General features: G+C 41.1%; 1 protein-coding gene across 1 annotated transcript; it reads left to right on the top strand.

Moving 5' to 3' along the window:
- The first annotated feature begins 1,569 nt into the window (after window positions 1-1,569).
- Window positions 1,570-21,093, top strand: LOC117654763 (uncharacterized). The gene is made up of 10 exons (XM_060682821.2): window positions 1,570-1,685; window positions 3,969-4,104; window positions 5,481-5,534; window positions 7,633-7,697; window positions 8,514-8,672; window positions 12,160-12,285; window positions 12,527-12,664; window positions 15,355-17,050; window positions 19,000-19,040; window positions 20,561-21,093. Exons 2-10 carry the CDS (start codon window positions 4,075-4,077, stop codon window positions 20,667-20,669), a joined length of 2,418 nt encoding a protein of 805 aa, XP_060538804.1. The 5' UTR covers window positions 1,570-1,685; window positions 3,969-4,074; the 3' UTR covers window positions 20,670-21,093.
- Window positions 21,094-22,740: the final 1,647 nt, after the last annotated feature.

The raw sequence follows: 22,740 nt of genomic DNA on the forward strand, positions 1-22,740 counted from the left end.
TCTAAGTATTTACATTTAACAAAAACAGGTACCTAGTTTCCTTTCCACAATTTATATCTTCCCATTTGTTTCCATAATTCTCCACCTAATTTAACCATTGTTTAGTTTTCTTCCCCCCCTTTTTCCCCCCTTTCTCCTCCAACCATTTATACCATTTCTCCCAAACTAAATAATAATCTTTCATCTTTTTCTTTTATCTCCTTTGTGAGCTTATCCATTTCCGCACATTCCATAATTTTTCTAATCACCTTGTCTTCTGATGGTATGTCATTGTTTTTCCAGTTTTGAGCGAAAACTATTTGTGCTGCTGTCATTATGTGAATAATTAAGTATCTTATTTTTTTTCATATGTCCTGGTAATTATTCCCAGTAAGAAAGTTTCTGGCCTCATTTCTATTTGTTGATTTATAATTTCTTCTATTTGTATTTTAATTGTTTGCCAAAATTGTTTTGCCTTCTGGCAGGACCACCACATGTGATAATAAGTTCCTTTTTGATGTTTACATTTCCAACATAGTGGGGAAAATAGTGTATTTTGTTAATGTTGCAGGAAGAACTATCAAGACTTTCCAAAGTAACAACTTCAGTGGCAGAAAGGAGACGTATTGAGGTATATAATATATAATTGTAGCCGGTAAACATTAATAATGAAAATGGTCAGGGTAATGATGGCTTCAAGCTGACCAGCCAATGTAAAGCTGATGCAACTGTAAAGCTGATGAAATGTAAGGATGATGTAATAAGAATGAATCAGCATCTGTGTGACCAATGTAAGACCCTGATAGGGTCCACAAAAGTCTCTTACCCCTTTAAGAGGTGTTTATATAAAGGCAGCCAGGAGAGGGCGGATTCTCTTTCCTTGTGTCCTGTATTCATTGCTGAGTCCTCGTGTAAGGTAAGAAGATTGAATGCTTGTAAGGTATTTACTTACCACGGATATTTCTGTATATGTCCTGTATTTAAACCACTGTTAAATGTCTAAGTCTCTGTGTGCTGTGTTTTGCTCCTGAGTTGTCTCCTAATAGTAGTCGTGCTGCAAACGGTCTGGCAAATACAAATATGACTCCTCTTGATTGGGTTACTTTTTAAGTAACTTTTTTCAGTGCCATTATAACTTCCACTTTACTATATGATCTGTTGTAAGTCAAGGTTTACCTGTATTTCCTTACAAATTAATTCAGTGTCTATACTTAAGGTGCTAGAATGGAAAGTACATTTTTTAAAAAAAATGTGTGTTCCCCTTCACCAATGTTTTTGTTACTGTTGTTACTTGCTAAGGCACGTTTGAGCATCCTCATATATCCTCATTTATCAAAGATGTTTAACTTACAGAGTACATTGAATTAATCTGATCTCAATTCTGGCTGGTGCTCCCTTACTACCCGTTGGGAAAGTGACAGAGGAAATAAATCTATTCTGATAACTCTGATATGTCTGTTTCTAAGACTGTAGGATAACAAAAACAATAATGAAGTGTTCAATAGTGGCAGAGTCAACTTAACAAAACCTGAACATTTCATTACACTTACCAGCATATTTTATCAATCCTTAAGACTTTAATTGCTTTCCAGCTCTATACATCACGCCATTGCCAGTTTTCCAAGAATCTGGAAGATACCCCCACACGTGGGCTTCGTGAGCAAGAGGCAGATCGTGATTTACACTTCACCAAACATTGCCACCAGGTTAGCAATCTGTCATCTGGAAAAGTTGAATGTACGTTGTCAAGAAATGCGAAAGAGTTTTCGTACGTGACTGGTTGGGTTTTAGAAAGGAAATGTCTCCCGCTTCTGGTGGCCATGATCTCTTACGGAGATCAATGTGGTGATAAGATAATAAGGATATATTTACTAATTCCGCAGCATTAGAGATATTTCAGTGGGATTGACATCTGAATGGCCATACGTGCGGGAGGGAAAGAGGGTTGTTATATATTCTATTAAGAACTGAACCCTTATACCCATTTTTTTAACCCTAAGCCAAAATGTTGGTTACCATTACTCCGATAATCAGAAATGTGATGATTAAAGAACAATAGCATATTCTTTAGACACATTTTAAAAGAAAAATTAGGAGTATCGGCAGGGGAGACAAACTGGAAGTCATGATTGAACTACTGAAGTTCTTTTTTAATTGTGCCCCATGTGCCTCTGACCTTGTGAAAGGGAACACATGATCCAAGCTTTTACAAAATGCATAAGCGGTGTTTCAGTATATTATTTATTTATTTATTAATCAAATTTCTATACCGCCCTACTCCCGAAGGATATTTATCCTACTTGTTATTTAACCCCTCAGGCGCTCTCATCTCCATCTCTGTTCCTAGGAAAGTTTCCTGCAAGAAGCCATCAGTTGTGGCCTCTGCAAGGAGCAGACGGATACTACCTCACATACAGGCACTAGGGAATCTTAGTTCCTCTTTCCAAGCAAGCATTTTGGGAGGCTAGGAAGGCGCTAGATAGTCTAACGGCAAACAGGGTGCCCATCTATAAATCCCAACACTGAACATCACTGGGGAAGCACCAGGCTCTCTCAAGTTTGTTCTGCTTCCCATGAAACTATAACAAATCTAGCCTCAATCCAGGAACACGGAGTGAGCGTAGCTAATTCCCATATTTATTTAACCTTGGATCAATTAGGCCTCAATTTACAACAGCTTATCTAGTGACAGTTCAAAGTTACAATTCAGTTCATATTTATGTTACAGTTCTTATTTATTTATTTATTTATTTATTTATTTATTTATTATATTTCTATACCGCCTTTCTCCCGTAGGACTCAAGGCGGTGTACAGTCAAGAAAAATATAGACACACAAACATTTATTAATATTTATTAATAAATATTTATGACCATTGCTGTGTCCCAAGCAATGTCAGGTCACCTTTTGCGACCTGACAAGCAAATCTGGAAGCCAGATTTATTTATTTAACAATGGGGTAATTAAATTATCAACTGCATTGCTTCACTTAACAACTGTAATAAGAAAACTTGTAAAACTTACTTAATATATGGCAACTGTTAAGTCGTAAAATGAGGCAAAAGTTAATTCGTCTCACTCAAAATACATTTTGGGCTCAATTGTGGTAAGAAGTCAAGGACTACCTGTACGTAGGAGATCTGCACCTACTTCTTGTTCCTAGAGTTGAAGCTTGGAAATTCCAACAAAAATAAAATGAAATTGCTGCTTTAACCATCTGCCATTGTCTGGCTGAATAATGAATCTATGTTTGTATATCTTTATTATATTCCTTAATTATAAGCTCACTCGATAAAAGGGACTTTATCTAAACATAAACCTGAGAATTCCTTACTATAGCTTTTCACCCAGAATTTGGGTCCAAAATAAATGGTTAATTATCACATTTGGATCTGGATGAGATATGGATTCACTACTTTCACTTTCAATAACAATTTCTTATTGATAAAATGATGGAAATAATGCAACCTATTTCATGAGATCATGATAGATAGATAGATAGATAGATAGATAGATAGATAGATAGATAGATAGATAGATGTAGGTAGGTAGGTAGGTAGGTAGGTAGGTAGGTAGGTAAATATAGATACATGTAAGTAGTAGGTTGGTAGATCAGTGAAAAATGTCATAAATCTGATAAATGAAAGCATTTTTAATTGAGAAAATAATTCAAATTTATTAAGAATGTGAGCTGCAATCCTGTTCTCAGTTTTTACTGTCCAATTTCCTTTGAAATAAGTTGAATTTCATTTCCTGGTAGGATTTGTCACCAAAAGTATCATACTGATTTACTTAATTTTAGAAACTAAGTCTAAAAATGGAACAATGTGATCTACTATTAATACGTTGATGAGATCTGGAGTAATTTTATAATTATCCTGAGTGCATTTTATGATTGCAAATGAACTTGCCAAAAATAAGATTTTCTCTTTTCTACTTCGGTGATTGTGGAAGAAAAAGACTGTAATGAAAAACAATAATTATTTCAGGAGTAAAGGTTTAAAGGTTTCCCCTGTCCAGTCTCCCGATTCTCAGCCAAGTTTGCCTTACACAGTCTGAGAGACGCTTCCATCATCATGTGGCCAGCATGAAATTATGGAATGCAGTAACTTTCCTGCTGAAATGGTACCTATTTATCTACTTGCATTTGCATGCTTTCGTACTCCTAAGTGGGCAGGAGCTGGGATGAGTAATAGCTCACCCCATCGCGCAGCGTTCAGGTCTTGAACCCAGCTGACAAGCCCAGCATTTTAACTGCTGAGCCATTGTGCCCCCCCCTCCCCTCCCATTTAAGGAGTAAGTAACTTTATTGAGAAAACCCACAATGCCACAAAATAGTATACAGGCTGCCTAATAACCCACCCCATCAGGATGTAAAAAAATAGGAGATGAAAATAAATGATGCCAACAAGGACTGCAGCTTCAGTGTCAGTACAGACAGAGCAATATCAAAATAAATCTTCTTTTATTCAGTGACGTGCATTTTCAGGCAAGTGTGCAAAGTCTGAGTACCAGCAGTATCAGTTGCGGAGCTGGCAGCAGACTCGGACAATGAGGAGGTTGGGGAGGAACTTGGGCCAGTACTGGAGTCTGGGGAAGGCTCTGATGGATGCTCTGCGTCAGATGCAGAGATAGAGTCAGGGCCGTCTGACATTTCCCAGCCACCGGAGAGGCAGCTGCCTTTGGAGGCTGATATGACTGAAGAAGAACAGCTGGGGCCTGTTCTAGACTCACATATGCACAGAGCAGTTAGGAGAAGTGAACAAAGGAGGACAAGGAGTCGACTCAGGAAGCAAAGCACATGTGGATGCTGAATGGCCCCTCCCTGGCTGGGAAATAAATAGAAGGAAACGGGAGTGGTTGTCATAAGAGACAACAGTTCATATTTCTGAAGATTTTGCTCATTGTGTTTCGTTTAATCAAAGACTGCTTGCCAGAACCTAATTTGCAGCTTTTCGGCTGAGAGCTCAGGGCCTGGCAATTATTGCAAGGAACCAAGGGGTGAAACCCAGCAGGTTCTGGAGAACTGGTAGCAGAAATTTTGAGTAGTTTGGAGAACCGGCAAATACCACCTCTGGCTGCTCCCATAGTTAGGTGGGAATGGAGATTTTGCAGTATCCTTCCCCTGCCACGCCCACCAAGCCACGCCCACAGAACTGGTAGTAAAAAAAATTGAATTTCACCACTGCAAGGAACTGATAAGGTCTGTTGCTGCCGTTAACTCCTTGCAGGACTCTTGCTTGGGCTTTTCGGTGGGTGAATGCCATTAATTCACAAGAGGTAAATAAAGAGTGTTTTTTAGCGTGACAGGGAGTCTATTTCTAGCTTCTGCTAAGGCTGGGTCAGAACATCAGTTGGCACCTAAGATTGAAGGATGAAGAAATAATGGTTAGCATTGCCTCTCCCCCATCCCCACATCCCCATTGTTAGAAAAATCAGTGTCTTTAATTGCTGTTGATCAGCTTGTCACTTTAAAATAGTGTATTTTGTCGATTTTGCAGGAAGAACATTTCGTAATACAAAGGCATTTGGTGGAACAGAAGAGACTGATTGAGGTATACCATATACATTAACCATGAACAGAATGAACAGAGTTGGAAGGGACCTTGGAGGTCTTCTAGTCCAACCCTCTGCTCAAGCTGGAAATCCTATACCGTTTCAGACAAATGTTGAACTGAAGAAGCTTCTTGGATGAGAAGCAAAACCAGAAAGTCCAGCTGCTGCTTGCAAAGAAAAAACCTTTGGGACAACCATGACCTGGATGACTGAGAATCTCCACAGACATTTCAGACAAATGTGCAAACGGTCCTCCAGGCTCAGGGTTGGAGACCCCTGTATTAGAGAAAGCAGGGAGTGCAGACATGGCCCACAGATGTGTCCCCAACTGTATTGTGTTCTTATTGACATTATAATGAGGGTGTCTATCTGTGCACTTCTACAAATTACTATCCGTAGATGTTATTCAGATTGTGTTCTTTTTTGGGTCAAGAGAGTTTTGGCAACATAATACTGCTTCTTAGGGGAGGGCTTAATTGGAGTCTGATCACCATGGACTGTCAACTTTTCCAGGTAGACCAGACAGGAAACAACAACCAGATGAGATACAATATTTTTCGGAGTATAAGACACACCTTTCCCCCCCCTAAAAGGGGGTGAAAATTTAGGTGCGTCTTATACACCAAATGTAGCCCCGACCACTCCTACCCTTTGGCCTCTGCCTCGCAGCAGTTACCTCCTTGCAAGCAAAAAACAAGAAAAAAGAGCTCCTTTTAGTTTCAGCACAGCCTAATTAGCACAAGTTGAATGGATCGGCCTCTCGACTCTCAGCTGATTTGCTCTCAGCTGTTTTGCGCAGCTGCTTGCTGCAAAGAGGTAAACTGCTGGAGCAAATACCTTGTGCTAATCAAGCTATGCTGAAAACAAAAATGAAAGTAAAGCAGGCTGTTTGCTGTTTGCTGCAATGAGGCAAAATTGCTCAGAGGCAGAGGGAGATTTCTTTTTTTCTTTTCCTCACCAAAAAAGGTAGGTGCGTCTTATACTCCGAAAAATACGGTAATTCTTCTTTGCTGTCAGGCTACATTGAAAGAACCCTGCAAGTCTGGAGGCCAATTCTCCCACTGCCTCCTTTATGGTCTGAGAACTTAAGAGAAAAATATCTTCTCCCCACCCATTAGGCCACTGCAGGCTCTGCTATCTCTTATCTGATGGCTCCTTAGGCAGCATCTCTTAAAGGATACATCATGGTTTTCACATGTTAACAAATCAGCCAGAGGGATCAGTTTTCCCACACAACAAGATTCTTTTCGAAAAGTTGATTGTTGCTTTATATATGTATAGAATTCTTGGACACATAAGGAATTTGTCTTTGGGGCATAAGCTCTCAGTGTACATAAAAGCTATAAAGTGATAAATCATGATCATAATCATAAATAAATTCAACATTCATCATGAGTCATAAGATGCAACGCTTGGTGATAGTGATAGGATACTAAATAAGCAGTCAACAAAAAACATACTCGGAAACTAAATAAAACAATATAAATTGTAAAGACACAAGGAACAAAGTTATAGTCATAAGGAGAAAAGGAGACAGGGAATAGGGAAGGATGAGAATAATAATAGTAATACAGCCTTAGTAAATAGTTTGACAGTGTTGTGGGAATTAGTTTTTAAGCAGAGTGATTGCATTCGGGAACAAACTGTCCTTGTGTCCAGTTGTTCTGGTGTGCAGTGCCCTATAGCATTGTTTTGAGGGTAGGAGTTGAAACAATTTATGTCCAGGATGTGAGGGGTCTGTAGATATTTTCACAGCCCTCTTTTTGATTCGTGCAGTATACAGGTCCTCAGCGGAAGGCAGGTTGGTGGCCATCGTTTTTTCTGCCGTTCTAATTATCCTTTGAAGTCTGTGTCTGTCTTGTTGGGTTGCAGAGCCAAACCATACAGTTATGGAGGTGCAGAGGACATACTCTATAGTTCCTCTGTAGAACTGAATCAGCAGCTCCTTGGGCAATCTGAGCTTTCTGATTTGGTGCAGAAAGAACGTTAATCTTGAGAATATAGCCTGAAAAATATTTCATGTTGCAATAAGAGGGGAAACATACACACACACGTATACAGCTTCACTTCACTTGTAATATATTTTGACTTTTCCAGACTCTTCAGACGAAAATTAAGTGCCAGCAAGATGAGCTAAAGAAGGCGAAAGACCTGGATTTTAAGTAAGTCTTGGCATGGTCATAACTGCCTTTATGTGATGTACTTTCATCTTAGAAAGGTGTACTTTCAGTTGCCAAGAATTTTCTCCTTTTTTGTGTTACATTCTTTACATCCACCGAGTACTAAAGTTTACCTAATGGCAGCCATTTTTTTAGCCTGATAACTAGATTAAATCCCAACTGAATGATTGAATCTTCTGCGAGTTTTAAGGGACGACTTCAATTTCCTCAAATAAATCATACAGAAATAAGATAGATTAAAAGAAATTTCATCAAATTTCAATACTGATAACTAGATTAAATCCAAACTGAATGATTGAACATCCTGGGACAGTGATGGCTAACCTTTTCTGGATCCAGTGCCCAAAGCGTGGGCTTGCATGTGTGATGTGCATGCATGTGCCCAAACCGCCAAAATGCAATGCACACAGACCCTCCACGCCCCCCCCCGTGCATTCGCGGCAGAGACCCGAAGACCAGCTGGCCAGTGGGAGGCGTGCACGCATGCATGGTAGAACTGAACTGGGGTGACGGCTCACCTGCCATCTGAGAGGGCACTGCATGCCACCTCTGGCACGCGTGACAGAGGTTCGTCATCACGGTCCTAGGAGTTTTAAGAGGGGACTTAAGTCAAACTAGACTTGTAATTAGAGTTAGATTAAAAGAATTAAAAGAAATTTCATCAAATTTCAATACACACACACACACACATACATAAATACATAACCATACATATATGAAATTTTTAATTGAAAAAGGTTTGCTGATTCAAGTAAAAAGATAAGGGAACTAATGTCATTGTGTTTTCATAATTTACAGGAAATCAACGATAATCTACAGAAAAACAACAACAATTTCAAATCTGTTGTTGGACAGAGAAAAGTTCCAGCATGAGAAAAAGGAGCTTGTACGAATCAGTCTTCAGTTGAAAGGAGAGAAAGAGCAACTCAGTGAACAATTTGAGGAAGAACTGAGGAGGTGAGAAATGTTTAGATCAGAGGTGTCAAACTCAAGGCTTAAATCTGGCCTGCGAGACCGCCCTGGTAACAGTGAAGGACCGGCCCACGATGTCATTGACAGCAAAAATGAAGCCCGAGGGGTCTGTGCGCAGCTGCCCTGGGCCCTGTTTTTGGCCGTGATGGCCTCCTGTAGCCCTCTGCCAGTGAAAATGGAACTTGGGAGGGGTGGGGTGGGGGCTCTATTTTCGCTGGCAGAGGGCTAGCAAAACAAACCGAAAGCAAACCAAAACAAAAGGAGAAATGTTTTCCTTTTTGCATTTGAGCATCCAAGAAGGGACAGGAAAGGAGAAAGGGGAAGAGGAAATGCAAAGAAAAAGAAGGGAAGATGGGAAGAGAGCAAGGAAGGAAAAAGAAGGAAAGAGGGGAAGGAAGAAGATAGGAGAATGAAGAGGGAAGGAAAAAAGAAGGAAGGAAGGAAGGAAAGGAGACAATGGATCCCCAGCCCCTCCCATCCACCACAGGTACTCCCCGACACAAGAGATGTCGAGCTGGCCACCCCCACCCCTGCCATGAGCATCCGACCCCCCCAAGGTCAAACTAACCCTGATGCAGCCCTCAATAAAATCGAGTTTGACACCCCTGGTTTAGATAGCAACCCTGACTTTCTCCTTTGGAATTTCATATTAAATCCTCTTTAGCTCCCTCCCGTAGACACACATTATAAAATGTACAGGTAGTCCTCGATTTACAACAATTCGTTTAGTGACCATTCAAAGTTACAAAGGCACTGAAAAAAGTGACCTGGTTGTTTTTCACACAGCTATTATGAAAGTGTGAAAAAGTGTGGTCACGTGATCAAAATTAAGGCGCTGGGAAACTAACTCAAATTTACGACGGTTGCACGATCCTGGGGTCACGTGATCCCCTTTTGTGACCCTCTGGCAAGCAAAGTCAATGGGGAAGCCAGATTCACTTAACAACCATGTTACTACCTTATCAACTGCAGTGATTCACTTAACAACTCAGGCAAGGAAGGTCATAAAACGGGGCAAAATTCACAAATGTCTCACTTAACAGAAATTTTGGACTTAGTTGTGGTCCTAAGTAGAGGACTACCTATAGTCTTTAAGAAAATCACTGCACTTGTTATGTGAGTCTGGCAATCACTAAGTGAATCTGGCTTCTCACATTGACTTTGCTTGTTGGAAGGCTGCAAATGGAGATCACAGGACCCCGGATGCTATAACTCTTATAAATACCTGTTTTTAAAACCATGTTATTAATTTAACAATTGCAGTGATTCACTTAAAAAAAATGGCAAAAAAGGTCAAAAAATGGGAGGAAAACTCACTTATCAAATGTCTCACTTAACAACAGAAATGTTGGGCTCAATTATAGTCAAAAGTCAAGGACTACCTGTACCATAGTTTGCCTTATGGCAGTCATTTATAGCCTCATATCTAGATTGAATCCAAACCAGACTGAATGATTGAATATCCTAGGACCCTGATGGCAGACCTATGGCACACATGCTACAGGTGGCACGCGGACCCATTTCTGCGGGCAGGAGAGCCATCGCCCTAGATTAGCTCCACCACGCATATGTGCGTGCCTCCCGCTGGGCCAGCTGATTTTCGGGTTTCTGCCGCACATGTGGGAGACACGTGCTCCTGCCCCTCCCAGGAGCCTCCACGCGGCCCGTTTTAGATGCCAGGTAAGTACAGGGTTCGCGCAGAGACTCTGGGAGGACGATAAACGGGCCTACTGGAAGTCCGGAAATGGGCCCTTTCCGGCCTCTGGAGGCTTCAGGGAGGCCTGCTAGGCCAAAAAGAGGGCGTGGGGGAGTTGTGGGCGTGGGGGCATGCACAGGGGGTGGGGTAGCACAGGGTGAGTCATGCACCAATGCACAAGACAGGGTGTGTGGGGATGTATTGCATTATGGGTTGGGCACGTGTGCATGCGACCCCCCCGCGCGCTCAGTGGTGGGTTGCTACCGGATTGGGTGAACCGGTGGCAGCGGGAGGCTCCGCCTACCCGCCCGGACGTCTACGCATGCCCAGAAGTGTTGCGCACGAGCGCTGTGAGCAAACCAGTAACAAACAAAATTGAAATCCACTACTGCCCGCACCCCCACCCCCCCCGCTTTTGGCACGCGACGGCAAAAAGATTTGCCATCACTGTCCTAGGAGTTTTAAGGGAAGACTTTAATCTCTCAAATAATTCCTACTGAGATAAGTAAGATTAAAAGAAATTTCACCTGTGAGAATACTGTGTGTGTTCACCATTATTTATACATCTTAGAGCAGTGATGTTGAACCTATGGCACGTGTGCCACAGGTGGCACGCAGAACCTTCTCTGTGAGCATATGCGCCGTTTCCAGCTGCTTTCCAGGTTCTGTTGCGCGCTCTTCCAGGTTTCATCAAAGACCAGCATGCCTACCATCCCTGTCTTATTGTCCCCATTTATTTGTATTTACTTCCTTTGTTTATGTTTATGTTCATACCTATACTTGTTAACTGTACATGTTTGACAAACAAACAAATAAATAAAATAAATAAAGACCAGCTGTCTGGTGCGCATGTGCGCGATAGAACCTGGAAAAGCAGCTGGCTGCAGCACATGCGCACTGGCCAGCTGCTCGCTTCTGGGGTCTGGCTCCAGTGTGTGCTCCAGTTTCAGCACTCAGTGGCGAAAAGGTTAACCATCACTGCTTTAAGAGGATATTCCATATTATATAATCCATTACAACTGAGACAATAAACTATAATAAATACAGTATGTAGGGTAAATAATTGTATATTAAAGTGTAAGATAACTTTTCTAATTGTAATTGCATATATACACGTCCCACAAATATTTTAGATACTCTCTTCAGAATGACTTGTGAAGGGTATTTTGTAATTATTTGCTGTTTATTATCTTGATGGATTATTTGACCGTCAAGTCAGTATTGATCAGTATCTCAATGATGGTATAGTTTCATTTGTGAGTATGTTATCATGAGATGATAAAAGCTTTCTCAAGGAGAAGTATTTCTTCAAATCTTTGTATAAACTTACTAAGTAACTACACTTTGAGAACAAGTGTATAGAACAAGCCAGATTATATTTTTTTAAAAAATCAATAATATTCACTAAGTTTGGCATTACTTAAGTGCAGTCTGCATTCAGTGTGATTGTAACAGTAGAGAACTTAGTGCTGAAATTCTCCAGCAGAGGAGGAACAAAACACCAGAAATCAGAATATGGGGGCAATTGTTATTTTCTCACAATTCAAAATAATTCGAGGAATATCTGTGCTAGCTGCAGACAGTATAAATAGTGCATCAAGCCAATTCTGGAATGGAATGGATGTAGCATGGGAGAGGCAGTGCTTTGAATTCCACATTGGTGTAATTTTGATGATGTCTTTATGCTCACATTTTTTTTAAATTTGGAAAATAGCTGATCCAAGTTAAAAAAATAAATAAAGGAACTAATTTCACCATGATCTTCGTAATTTGCAGAAGAACAACGATAATTTCAAATCTCTTGTCGGACAGAGAAAAACTGAACCGTGAGAACAAAGAGCTTTTAGGAATATGTGAAGAAAAACAAAGAATCTGTGAACATTTCGAAGAAGAACTGAGCATGTGAGAAATTTTTAGATAGCAACCCTGACTTTCTCTTCCAAATTTCTCTATTAAATTCTCTTTAGCTCCCTCTCCTGCTCATACATTACATATTTCTGTGTTGAAGTCCATTGCCTGGAACAACACTGGGGGGGGGGGGGATGAGAGGTGTTATTAATTTTTTAAAAATTTTAAACAAGTTTAATTATTCAAGAATAAAAATCTAAGGGGCTAATTTTAGTCACGTCTTCATATTTTGCAGGCAGAAGAGGATAATTTGTGACCTGCTGTCAGACAGAGGTAAGCTCCAATATGAGAATAAGGAGCTTGTAGGAGTCAGTCTCCAACTGCAAGGAGAGAAACAGCAACTTTGCGAATATTTTGATGAAAAATTAAGCAGGTGAGAAATTTTTAGATAGCAACCATGACTTTCCCCCCCAGATTTTCAAATTAAATTCTATTTAGCTCCCTTTCCTGGACATATACGATATTCAGCCTTCTGGGTTGAATTCCCTAACCCTAACCCTAACCCTAACCCTGGAACAACTGTTGGGAGGGAAATAAAAGATGTTTTTAAATAAATAAATTAACCTCCCCTTCACTCCTTACACAGATCACTGGTGGGGAAAGCAGACAGTATTCCCAGTGGATGTGCGTGTTGCAAAATTGTGGTTCATCTCTGTGTAGAAAGTTAGCAACCACCCCACTCCTAGAAGAATGAAATATTTTGAGAAATATTATAAAAGGCAGAATATTATATTTCCCTAAAGGAGAAACATGCTCTTGGAAAGCAGCCCCCACCTTTGTTAATAGCCCCAGCAGGACTGGGCCAGCCTATTTACAAGACAAAAGGTCTTCAGCTCCAGGGTGATGGGATTAAGACATGGCCCTTCAGGACATAATAGGATTATCTATCAGCAGAGCTCACCCACAGGGCACAATCACCTGGGGACATTGCATCACCTTCTAGGCTTTAACCAAACTTGATTCAGACAAACATGACCCCACATGGCCCCATGGGAGTCCGACAGCAACCAATAGAATAGATGCCCTTGTCACAGGAAGAGGAAGCTCAAGTTCAAAGCCCAAGAGAGGATATAAATACCTCTCTCTCTCAGTTCCATGTGTTCAGTTGCACCAGTACCACCTGCTTGATGGCTCTGCTTCATTAAACCATCTTTCCAATCAGCTTCCATATTTCCAGTGTCTTTCTCCCCACTTGGAACTGAACCAGATGGATAGTTCTCCCAACATCTGTATGTGGTCTGGGGGTTATCAACCCCTAATACAGACCCCAAGTTGCTCTTGTCTCGTCCCCCATAGTTATTCTCTCTTTAGGGAGCTTCATCTTGAGTCCACTGGCCAAAACAGACCTGCTACACAAATATATCATTTCAAGGGTTTTAAAAAGTTTTTACTTGTAACATTTGGCTTCATCTTTCTATCAAGTGCAAAGAATCAGGGTCCTAAGAGCCATAATGAGCCACAATGGCACAGTGGTTAGAGTGCAGTATTTCAAGCTACTTCTGCTGACTGCCGGCTGCCTGCAATTTGGCAGTTCGAATCTCACCGGCTCAAGGTTGACTCAGCCTTCCATCCGCCTTCCGAGGTGGGTAAAATGAGGACCCAGATTGTTGGGGGCCGTAGGCTGACTCTACTGTAAACCGTTTAGAGAGGGCTGTAAAAGCACTGTGAAGTGGTATATAAATCTAAGAGCTGTTGCTATAAGTTTACAACATTGAACCTTTATTCAAGCTATAGACAAGTTAAAGGCCAATGGAATTCAAGGGGACCTTGGATCTCTTACAGCAATGCCTCTAAACTAATGATGCGTTTAATTCTACCTTCCATCTCTGCCTGCTCTTTTCCTTCAGTTTCCTTCGCATTATAGACGATCAGGATATAAAGAAATAAATAAAATTGAAACTTCACATCCACAGTGCAATCTCACCACTTAATCGAAAAAATTACCTATTTGTCTTCATTCATATTGCTAGATACTAATCAAGCTGATTATAGTAGTAGGTTAAACATCCCTTCCCATAAGGCAGAGCCTTACGATTCATTATTCTGGAGGCTACATATGAGCAGTTATTATTAAATATTGTTGTAATATAAACATCCATAATTCTGGAAAAAAAAAAAACCTCCCAAAGAGTCCAAAAAATATTATTTTGTATGATGATATTATTACAATTGTTGTGCCTCTATACACAAACCTATTTAGTATCACTCAAAAGTTTGTGTTACAGTTCCAAAGATGCTTTTTCAAGAGCTCTGAAGAAGCTTCCTGGATGAGAAGTGAAACGTTTTCAAAGAAAAACAAATAAAGTCCAGTTGCCTCTTGAAAAATTACTTTTGGGACAACCATGACCTGGATGACTGAGAATCTCCATAGACATTTGTTTACAGTTAAATATAAATTCCATTTTATGAACATTTAGATTAAAATTACAATGGATGTTTTAAGACAATTCTTATTACTATGTTTCCCTGAAAATAAGATCCTGTCTTATATTTTTTTGAACCCCGAAATAAGTGCTTGGCCTTATTTTTAGGTAGGTCTCATTTTTTTAGGGTGCGTGGAGCAAGATGGGGCTCCTCTTGCCGTCTTACTTGATTTCCAGCTGTGCTTTTAAATATTTTCGGGAGGGCTTATTTTCGGGGGAAAGTTTATTTTAGTGCATGTGCTCAAAAGCCCAATTGGGCTTATTATCAGGGGATGTCTTATTTTCGGGGAAACAGGGTAGCTGAATATTTCTTACAACACTCTTCAGCAAATTCACCAAATATTGAAAGTAATATCCCTCTCCCACATGGAAGATAACAGAGAGAACAAAATTAATGAATTACAACTCATTACAGTTGTAATCCTCCATATGCATAACTAGGAGTAAGTCTCATGGAACTGAATGGGACTTTTCCAAAGATATGTATAAGGTAGGTGTTTTAAACTCCCCACCCCTTCACTGTCAAAAAAATAATATTCTTTTGGACAGAGTTTCCTGACAACAAGCACTTCTCATTAGAGTTAGCTAAGACTATTTCGTTATTGGTCCAGATGCATATCTAACATTCTGATTTTTCTAGAGAGAGAAAACTGAGAAAGGACTGCTCTAGGTCATTACTATGCAGAGACCAGTTAATACCACTTCTGAGTAGAGAGCACAGAAGGTGTTTTGTAAGTATCTGGCAAACAAGTGGACAGGATAGAAAGCCAGAAGATAAAGAAGATCTGGAAAAGATGAAATCTCAACTCTTAGAAAACACACTTAAAGCTTCCATAGAGAACCTGAAAACCAAAAAGTCCAAAGAATCCAGGGAAAACGTATTAGGGTGGCTTGAGGAATCTCTGAAAAACCTAAAAGAGGTTTCTAATAAAGCATCAAGACCCAGCCTGGCAGAATGGCTTAAAGAATCTCTGATAAATCTTCAGAAGGAATCTCCTGAAGCATCCAGGAAAGATATAAATGATTGGCTGAATTTGTCCTTAAATCAACTCCAAGAAGAACGTCCAGAAACATCCCATCCGAATGTGCAGGAATGGCTTGAGGCCTCTATTCAAAGCATTCAAGATCTCCAAAAGTCTGAGACGGAGTCTCGAAGCAGCCTAAAGAAAGAATGGCTCGAAAAATCAATAGAGAGCCTCAAAAAGCAATCTTCTGAAGGACCTGTGGACAATATATTGTCGTGGCTTCAAAGATCTTTAGAAAGACTCTCGTCTTCTACCGAACCTAAGCCAGTTCTAGAAAAATGGCTTCAAGATTCCTTGAAAAACCTGGAAGAGGAACGTTCTGAAGTAGACAATCAAGATGTCAAAGAATGGCTCCAAACAACTGTAAACAACCTTGAAGAGGAAGGACCTGAAGCATCCCATCTAAGTGCTCAGGAATGGCTTGAGGCATCCATCAAAGGCATTCAGGACCTACAAAAGTCTGAGGCAGAACTTCGAAGCAGCAGTTCAAGAAAAGGATGGCTTGAAAAATCGAAAGAGAGCCTCAAGAAGCTATCTTCTGAAGGACCTGTGGACAATATATTGTCGTGGCTTCAAAGATCTTTAGAAAGACTCTTGTCTTCTACCGAACCTAAGCCAGTTCTAGAAAAATGGCTTCAAGATTCCTTGAAAAACCTGGAAGAGGAACGTTTTGAAGTAGACAATCAAGATGTCAAAGAATGGCTCCAAACAACTGTAAACAACCTTGAAGAGGAAGGACCTGAAGCATCCCATCTTGGTATTCAGGAATGGCTGGAAACATCAATTAAGGCCATTCAGGATTTGAACGAACAATACTTCAAAAGAAGAAGAAGAGTAAGTGCGGAAGAAAGCAGTGAGAGAGTGATTCGGGTAGAATTTCCCTCCTCTGAAAAAAGCTTAAGGAATGGATGGCTCCAAGCCTGTTTAGCAAATTCCAGAGAGCATGGATCTACTGCATCCAGAACAGGATTGCAAGGATGGCTACGAGCATCTCTGGGAAAACTCAGACGAGAATCCCGAGACAGATCTAGAAGCAACCTGGAGGAATGGCTCCAAGAATCCATACAAAATGTTCAGGAAGGATGTCCAGAGGAATCCAGGCAACATGTGAAGGAGTGGCTGGAGATATCCCTAAATCACCTTGAAGAGGGAGGGCCTGAAACATCTAAGCTGAGTGTGGAGGAATGGCTGAAAATATCTATCCAAAGTCTACGGGAAGAAAACCTTAAAGAGATGACAGGAAGCACAGATCCTGAAATGCGGAGGAGAAAAGTACCCTTCTCCAAAGGAATTCCTTCTCAAAGAAAACAGGTATACGAAGAGCATAAATGCTTAATAAATGATAGATAATAGTCACTTAATGTAATATTAGGGATGAACTAATTAACGCTCAAAACGAGGGATAAGAATGCCTGATATACAGGTAGTCCTTGACTTACGACCGTAATTGAGCCCAACATTGCTAAGTGAAACATTTGTTGTGAATTTGCCCCATTTAAAAACCTTTCTTGCGACTGTTGTTAAGTGAATCACTGCAGTTGTTAAATTCATAAAACAGTTGTTAAGTGAATCTGGTTTCCTCATTGACTTTTCCTTATAAGAAGATCACAAAAGGGGATCGCATGACCCCGGGACATGGCAACCGTCATAAATATGAGTCAGTTGCCAAGCCTTTGAGTTTAGATCACATGCTGCAATGATTTGTAATCGTGCAAAACGGCCATAAGTCATTTTTTTCAGGGTCGCTGTAACTTTGAACGGTCGCTAAATGAATTGTTGTAAGTCAAGGATTACCTGTATTCCTCACCAGAAGTGCTGCATCTTTGTCTTTTGAACCCTGAACTCAAGAGCCCAATCAGGGTGGGAAACTTTTCGTTTAAGAAGAGAAGTGACTCTTTTTCCTAGGAGTTGCAGGAGTGATGGAAACATCACCTTCAGGTGGCTCCATCTGGCTACCGTGAAGCTTCATCTCTCAGGAAAGAGGCCCTGTGAAGGACACCCAGAATCCCTCTCTAGGCAGGAGAGACATGGGTGTAGCCCCACAGCCAATCATTTGTAGATCGGCCTTCCTCAAATGGGATTCTACAAGAGGTCGTTAAGGGTTTCATGAGAGTCCATAAATATATATATAATTTTAAAAACTTTATTCACTATGCAATGCAGGGATGGGCTGCTACGGGTTCGCCTGGGTTTGGGAGAACCCGTAGCTAATGTTATGGCCGGTTCGGAGAACCTCCAAATCCCACCCCTAGCTGGCCCCGCCTTCCCCTCCCCTCCCAGGAGTCTCCACGCGGCCCATTTTGGATGTGAGATAAGTGCAGGGCCCACGCAGAGGCTTAGGGAGGGGGAAAAACGGGCCGTCTGGAAGTTCTGGAAGTCCGAAAACAGTCCCGTTTCTGGCCTCCAGAGGGCCTCCAGAGCTTGGGGGAGGCAGTTTTCGCCCTCCCAGAGGCTGAGGAAAGCCTCTGGAGTCTGGGGAAGGCGAAAACAGGCCCCCCCTCGTGGTGCAGGAGGCCGGCTCGACCACAGCCACCATGGCCACGCTCACCCAGCAACCGGGCAGAGAATCCGTTGCTGAATTTTTTGAAGCCCACCCCTGGCCAGTAGATATAATATTTTAATAGAGATTTGAAAATTGTTTCAAATGTTCTTCCAGGTAAAAAGGTTGAGAAAGGCTGATTTAGAGAGAGAGAAAAAAAAGTGGAGAGAATTTCAACTCCTATTGTTCATCGCAAGATAAAAACAGTTTGAATGTAGAGACTGAATAATACAAAAAAAACGTATCCGAGGAATTAGAAGTAAAACAAGTCACCTTGCAAATCAGTGAAATCTAGCATTTCTTATTTTAAGTCTTGCATTTCCGAGAATAGTGCTAAGTGTAGATAATTTGCATATTGCTTTTAGTTGGGAGAGTTGCAAAAAATTATTGGACATGGTAGAAGAAGAGCTGTGTCAGGAGTCTGGAAGCAGTTTTTCTGAATAACACATTTTTATTAAAAAAAATAGCTTTTTAATTACATTTGCTAGTTGAAAAAATGTGGTACCAGATTGCTTTTTAAAAAACAACAACAAAAAACACAATTTATCTGAAAAAGATGAGTTGGGTAGGAGGCTTGGTATGACTTGGAGGCTGTTTGGTAATCAAAACCTGAGGCACCATTGTTACGATCATGCAATTAAGACAATGACTCTACAGTCAATATAATGTAAAACATATTCACTTACTGTTTTCTTTGCTATTTGCTCCTTATGGCTTTCAGATTGTAAGGAAGAACCTAGGAAAGCTGAGATTTTGCTGCAGGTATGTCTTATTCTAATCAATATAGCTTGTAATCGTAGATAGATTTAATTCGCCCCAACTTGAGTCTCCTTCCCTTCCGTTCCCTTCCCTCTAAATATTTGGAAATGGCCCTATTCCTTAAAGCAGTGGTCACCAACCAATAGTCTGTGGACCATTGGTGGTCCGCAGAAAAATTATTTGCATTTTTTATATTGCACTAGATACTATTTATCTTTTTTAAAAAATCATATTAGTGGTCCTTGAGATTTAAAATTATGAATTTAGTGGTCCCTGAGGTCCGAAAGGTTGGTGACCCCTGCCTTAAAAGACTTGGATTGGGAAGGAGAGTGTTGCTGCTCCTTAACCAGTGGTGGAATTCAATTTTTTTTTGATACTGCAAATTTGATACTGCAAAATTCCCATTCCCTCCCCACTCCTGGGGGAAGGATACTGCAAAATCCCCATTCCCTCCCCACTCCTGGGGGAAGGATACTGCAAAATCCCCATTTCTACCCCATTCTAGGGCAGGAGTGAAATCCTGCAGGTTCTGGAGAACCGGTAGCGGAAATTTTGAGTGATTCAGAAAACTAGCAAATACCACCTCTAGCTGGCCCCAGGAGTAGGATGAGAATGGAGATTTTGCAATATCATTCCCCCAGGAGTGGGAAGGAAATGGGTATTTTGCAGTATCCTTCCCCTGCCACGCCCACCAAGCCACGCCCACAGAACCAGTAGTAAAAAAAATTGGATTTCACCACCGCTCCAGGGGAAGGATACTGCAGAATCTCCATTCCCTCCCCACTCTGGGGCCAGCCAGAGGTGGTAGTTGCTGGTTCCCCGAACTACTCAAATTTTCCGCTACCGTTTCTCCAGAACCTGCTGGATTTCACCCCTGTCCTTAACTCACTTTTGCCCATGAGTGGTGCCACTCCATGCTTGTGCCCTTTCACAAGGTGGTTCGATTATTGCTCTGGAGAGCCCTGGAGGCCTCCTCGCAGCTTCACTTCCTATCCCTGTGGGCCTCCAAATACATCCGAAAGGAGTGAGCCTTTCCCTGTGGTGCCCTATAGGATGGGTGGCGTTTTGAGAATCCCTTGGACAGACTAACACCTGATGTCCTCCAGGTAAACTGGGCGACAATTCCAAGGATTCTTAAGCAACATGGCTCAGTTGACTAGAGATGATGCAGTTTCGAAAGCGCCCAATTAATGAAAGGCTAGGGAGCATCATGAATTAGCCAATGTTCTCCTAGCACAGGAGTCAGCAACCTGCGGCTCTGGAGCCACATGTGGCTCTTTCATCCTTCTGCTGCGGCTCCCTGTCGCCGGTCGGCTCCACAATTTGATAAGGCTTTCGGTTAGGACAGGTAGAGGAAAAAGGATGTCATACTAGGAGGAGACTCTACGGTGGGGGAACCAGACTTCTGGTCAGCTCCAGAATTGAATGGGGGGCTTCCAGTTAGGATCTTTGTAGCTCTTTGAGTGTTTAAGGTTGCCGACCCCTGTCCTAGCAAGCTGTTCTCTTTTCTCTGTCCTTCACAGAAAAAAGACCGTTGGAGCCATCATCCTTCTGGCGGTGTTTCTTTTCGCTCTCTACGTATATTTTAGGCTGTCCTGCGTGGTAAGTGAGCGGGGCCTCAGACCTTACTAACGTTGCAGGACGAGGAAGAAAAAGCTCTCGTTGTTATTAGAGCCATCTCAACGTTGATGCTACCCGTCAGATAATGAAACATCTGCAAACAGGAACCAGGTTCAGAGGACCCCACGGTTCAATCCCGAACCACAGAGATTGTCTTATATTTGATATTCTCCTGCAAATAAAAAAAAAAAATTAAAAAAAATTTTTTTAACAAAAGGGGAATTATACATTGTTTCCTATAGGGCAAGTTAATGCTGCTCTTTCATTTTTTTTTTTCAAACAATTGTTGAAAAATATATAATAATATATATTGATTTAATTTGAATTCTTGGTCTAAAGCTAGAAGCAAATACTGCCATGGTATGGTGCCTCTCCCATCTACTGCTTCCACTATTACTACCACCACGCTGACCAAATAAATAAACCGTAAACATATCAGCAAGTATTTTCTGTTGTGGTTTTTCTGCCATTTTGGAATGAGTGATATATTGGAATAGTGGAATATGCTATTGGAACATGTGATTTATAACGTATGAACATTTGGCATCAACAACAGTTGATTATTTAGATGTAGCCTTAGGTTTATAAGAATGGGAAGGAAGCAAAGACGGAGAATAAAAAGGGAGGGAGGGAGGAAAGGAGGAGGGAGGGAGCCAAAGGATGAGCAAGATCTAGCCCAAAATGCCAATTACAGATAGATAAACGATAGATCAAGGATAGACAAAAGATAGACCAACACTGGATGCAACACAAGTTGTCATTTGTAATAGCCTAGAGAGCACAACTCATTAGGAACAAAGAGATGTTGTGATCTAGGAATTAAGCCAATGATAGCTGGAGGGCTGAGTTCAGGAATTTAAATAATCATCAGTGTTAGCTTGTTGAATAAACTCAAGCCAAGTGAGATGTCAGAAAAGCTGCCACCGAGTACATTGGTACCTTAGTACTTGTCATTAAACAGGAAACATGACAAGTATTAAAAATGTGTCAAACAAACCATGTAATGTGTCACCCTTTGTTTTGGGTAGTAAGTCATGAGTTAGTGGACACTGATTAGTTCTAGCTTGCGCATCACGTACCAAACAACGAGTACCAGAACAAAATTTTCACATAAAAATGCACTGAGTACCAAATTCTATGAGTTTCAAAGCAGTCAAGTAGCGAGGTATAAGTGTATCTGGTTGAAGGAGTGGATTTAGGATTAATTGTTCTCACTTGTCAGGAAATTTCTCCTTAGTTCTAGGTTGCTTCTCCCCTTGCTTCTTGTCCTGCCTTCAGGAGCTTTGGAGAATAGCTTGACTCCCTCTTCTTTGTGGCAGCCCTTGAGATATTGGAAGACTGCTATCATGTCTCCCCTACTCCTTCTTTTCATTAAATATTAGACATACCCAGTTCCTGCGAGCGTTCTTATGTTTTAGCCTCAAATCTCCCTAAGTTTGAAGAAAATTTTGCACTGATGAAGATGCCACAACCTGCCAACCACCAGAAAACTCCAAAAAGGCTTTTGATTGCATTTTACACACTCCGTGTGATCTGCCGCATTGCAGTGCCACTGAAAAATAGCAATAGCACTTATATACTGCTTCACAGTGCTTCACTTTCTAAGCAGTTTACAGAGTCAGCCTCTTGCCCCCAACAATGGGTGCTCACTTTACTGATCTCGGAAGGATGGAAGGCTGAGTCAACCTTGAGCTGGTCAGGATCGAACTGCCGAATTGCTGGCAGTGGGCACTTGGAATTAGCCTGCAATACTGCATTCTAACCACTGCGCCACCATGGCTCTTGAAATGAAAAATAAATAAAATAAAAAATGCCCAGTTACGTCCATTCAACATTTTTTTATTGAGTTATAAAATATTATAACATGCAAAATACAAAAAAGTAAATAGAAAAACAGTGGGGAAGAAGAGGGGAAAGAGAAGTGAGGAAGGATAAAGGGGGAAAAAAGCAGCATTGACTTCCACTTTGATTCCTACTATGGATGAATGGTTGCAGAAGTTGATGGCGTTGGCTGAAATGGCAAAATTGGCTGTTTTGATTAAAGAAAAGAATTTAACAGGTAAGTACTTTTATTTCCACATGG

This window comes from Pantherophis guttatus, chromosome 4, assembly GCF_059756535.1.
Source record: "Pantherophis guttatus breed Tessera chromosome 4, ASM5975653v1, whole genome shotgun sequence".
NCBI lineage: Eukaryota > Metazoa > Chordata > Lepidosauria > Squamata > Colubridae > Pantherophis > Pantherophis guttatus.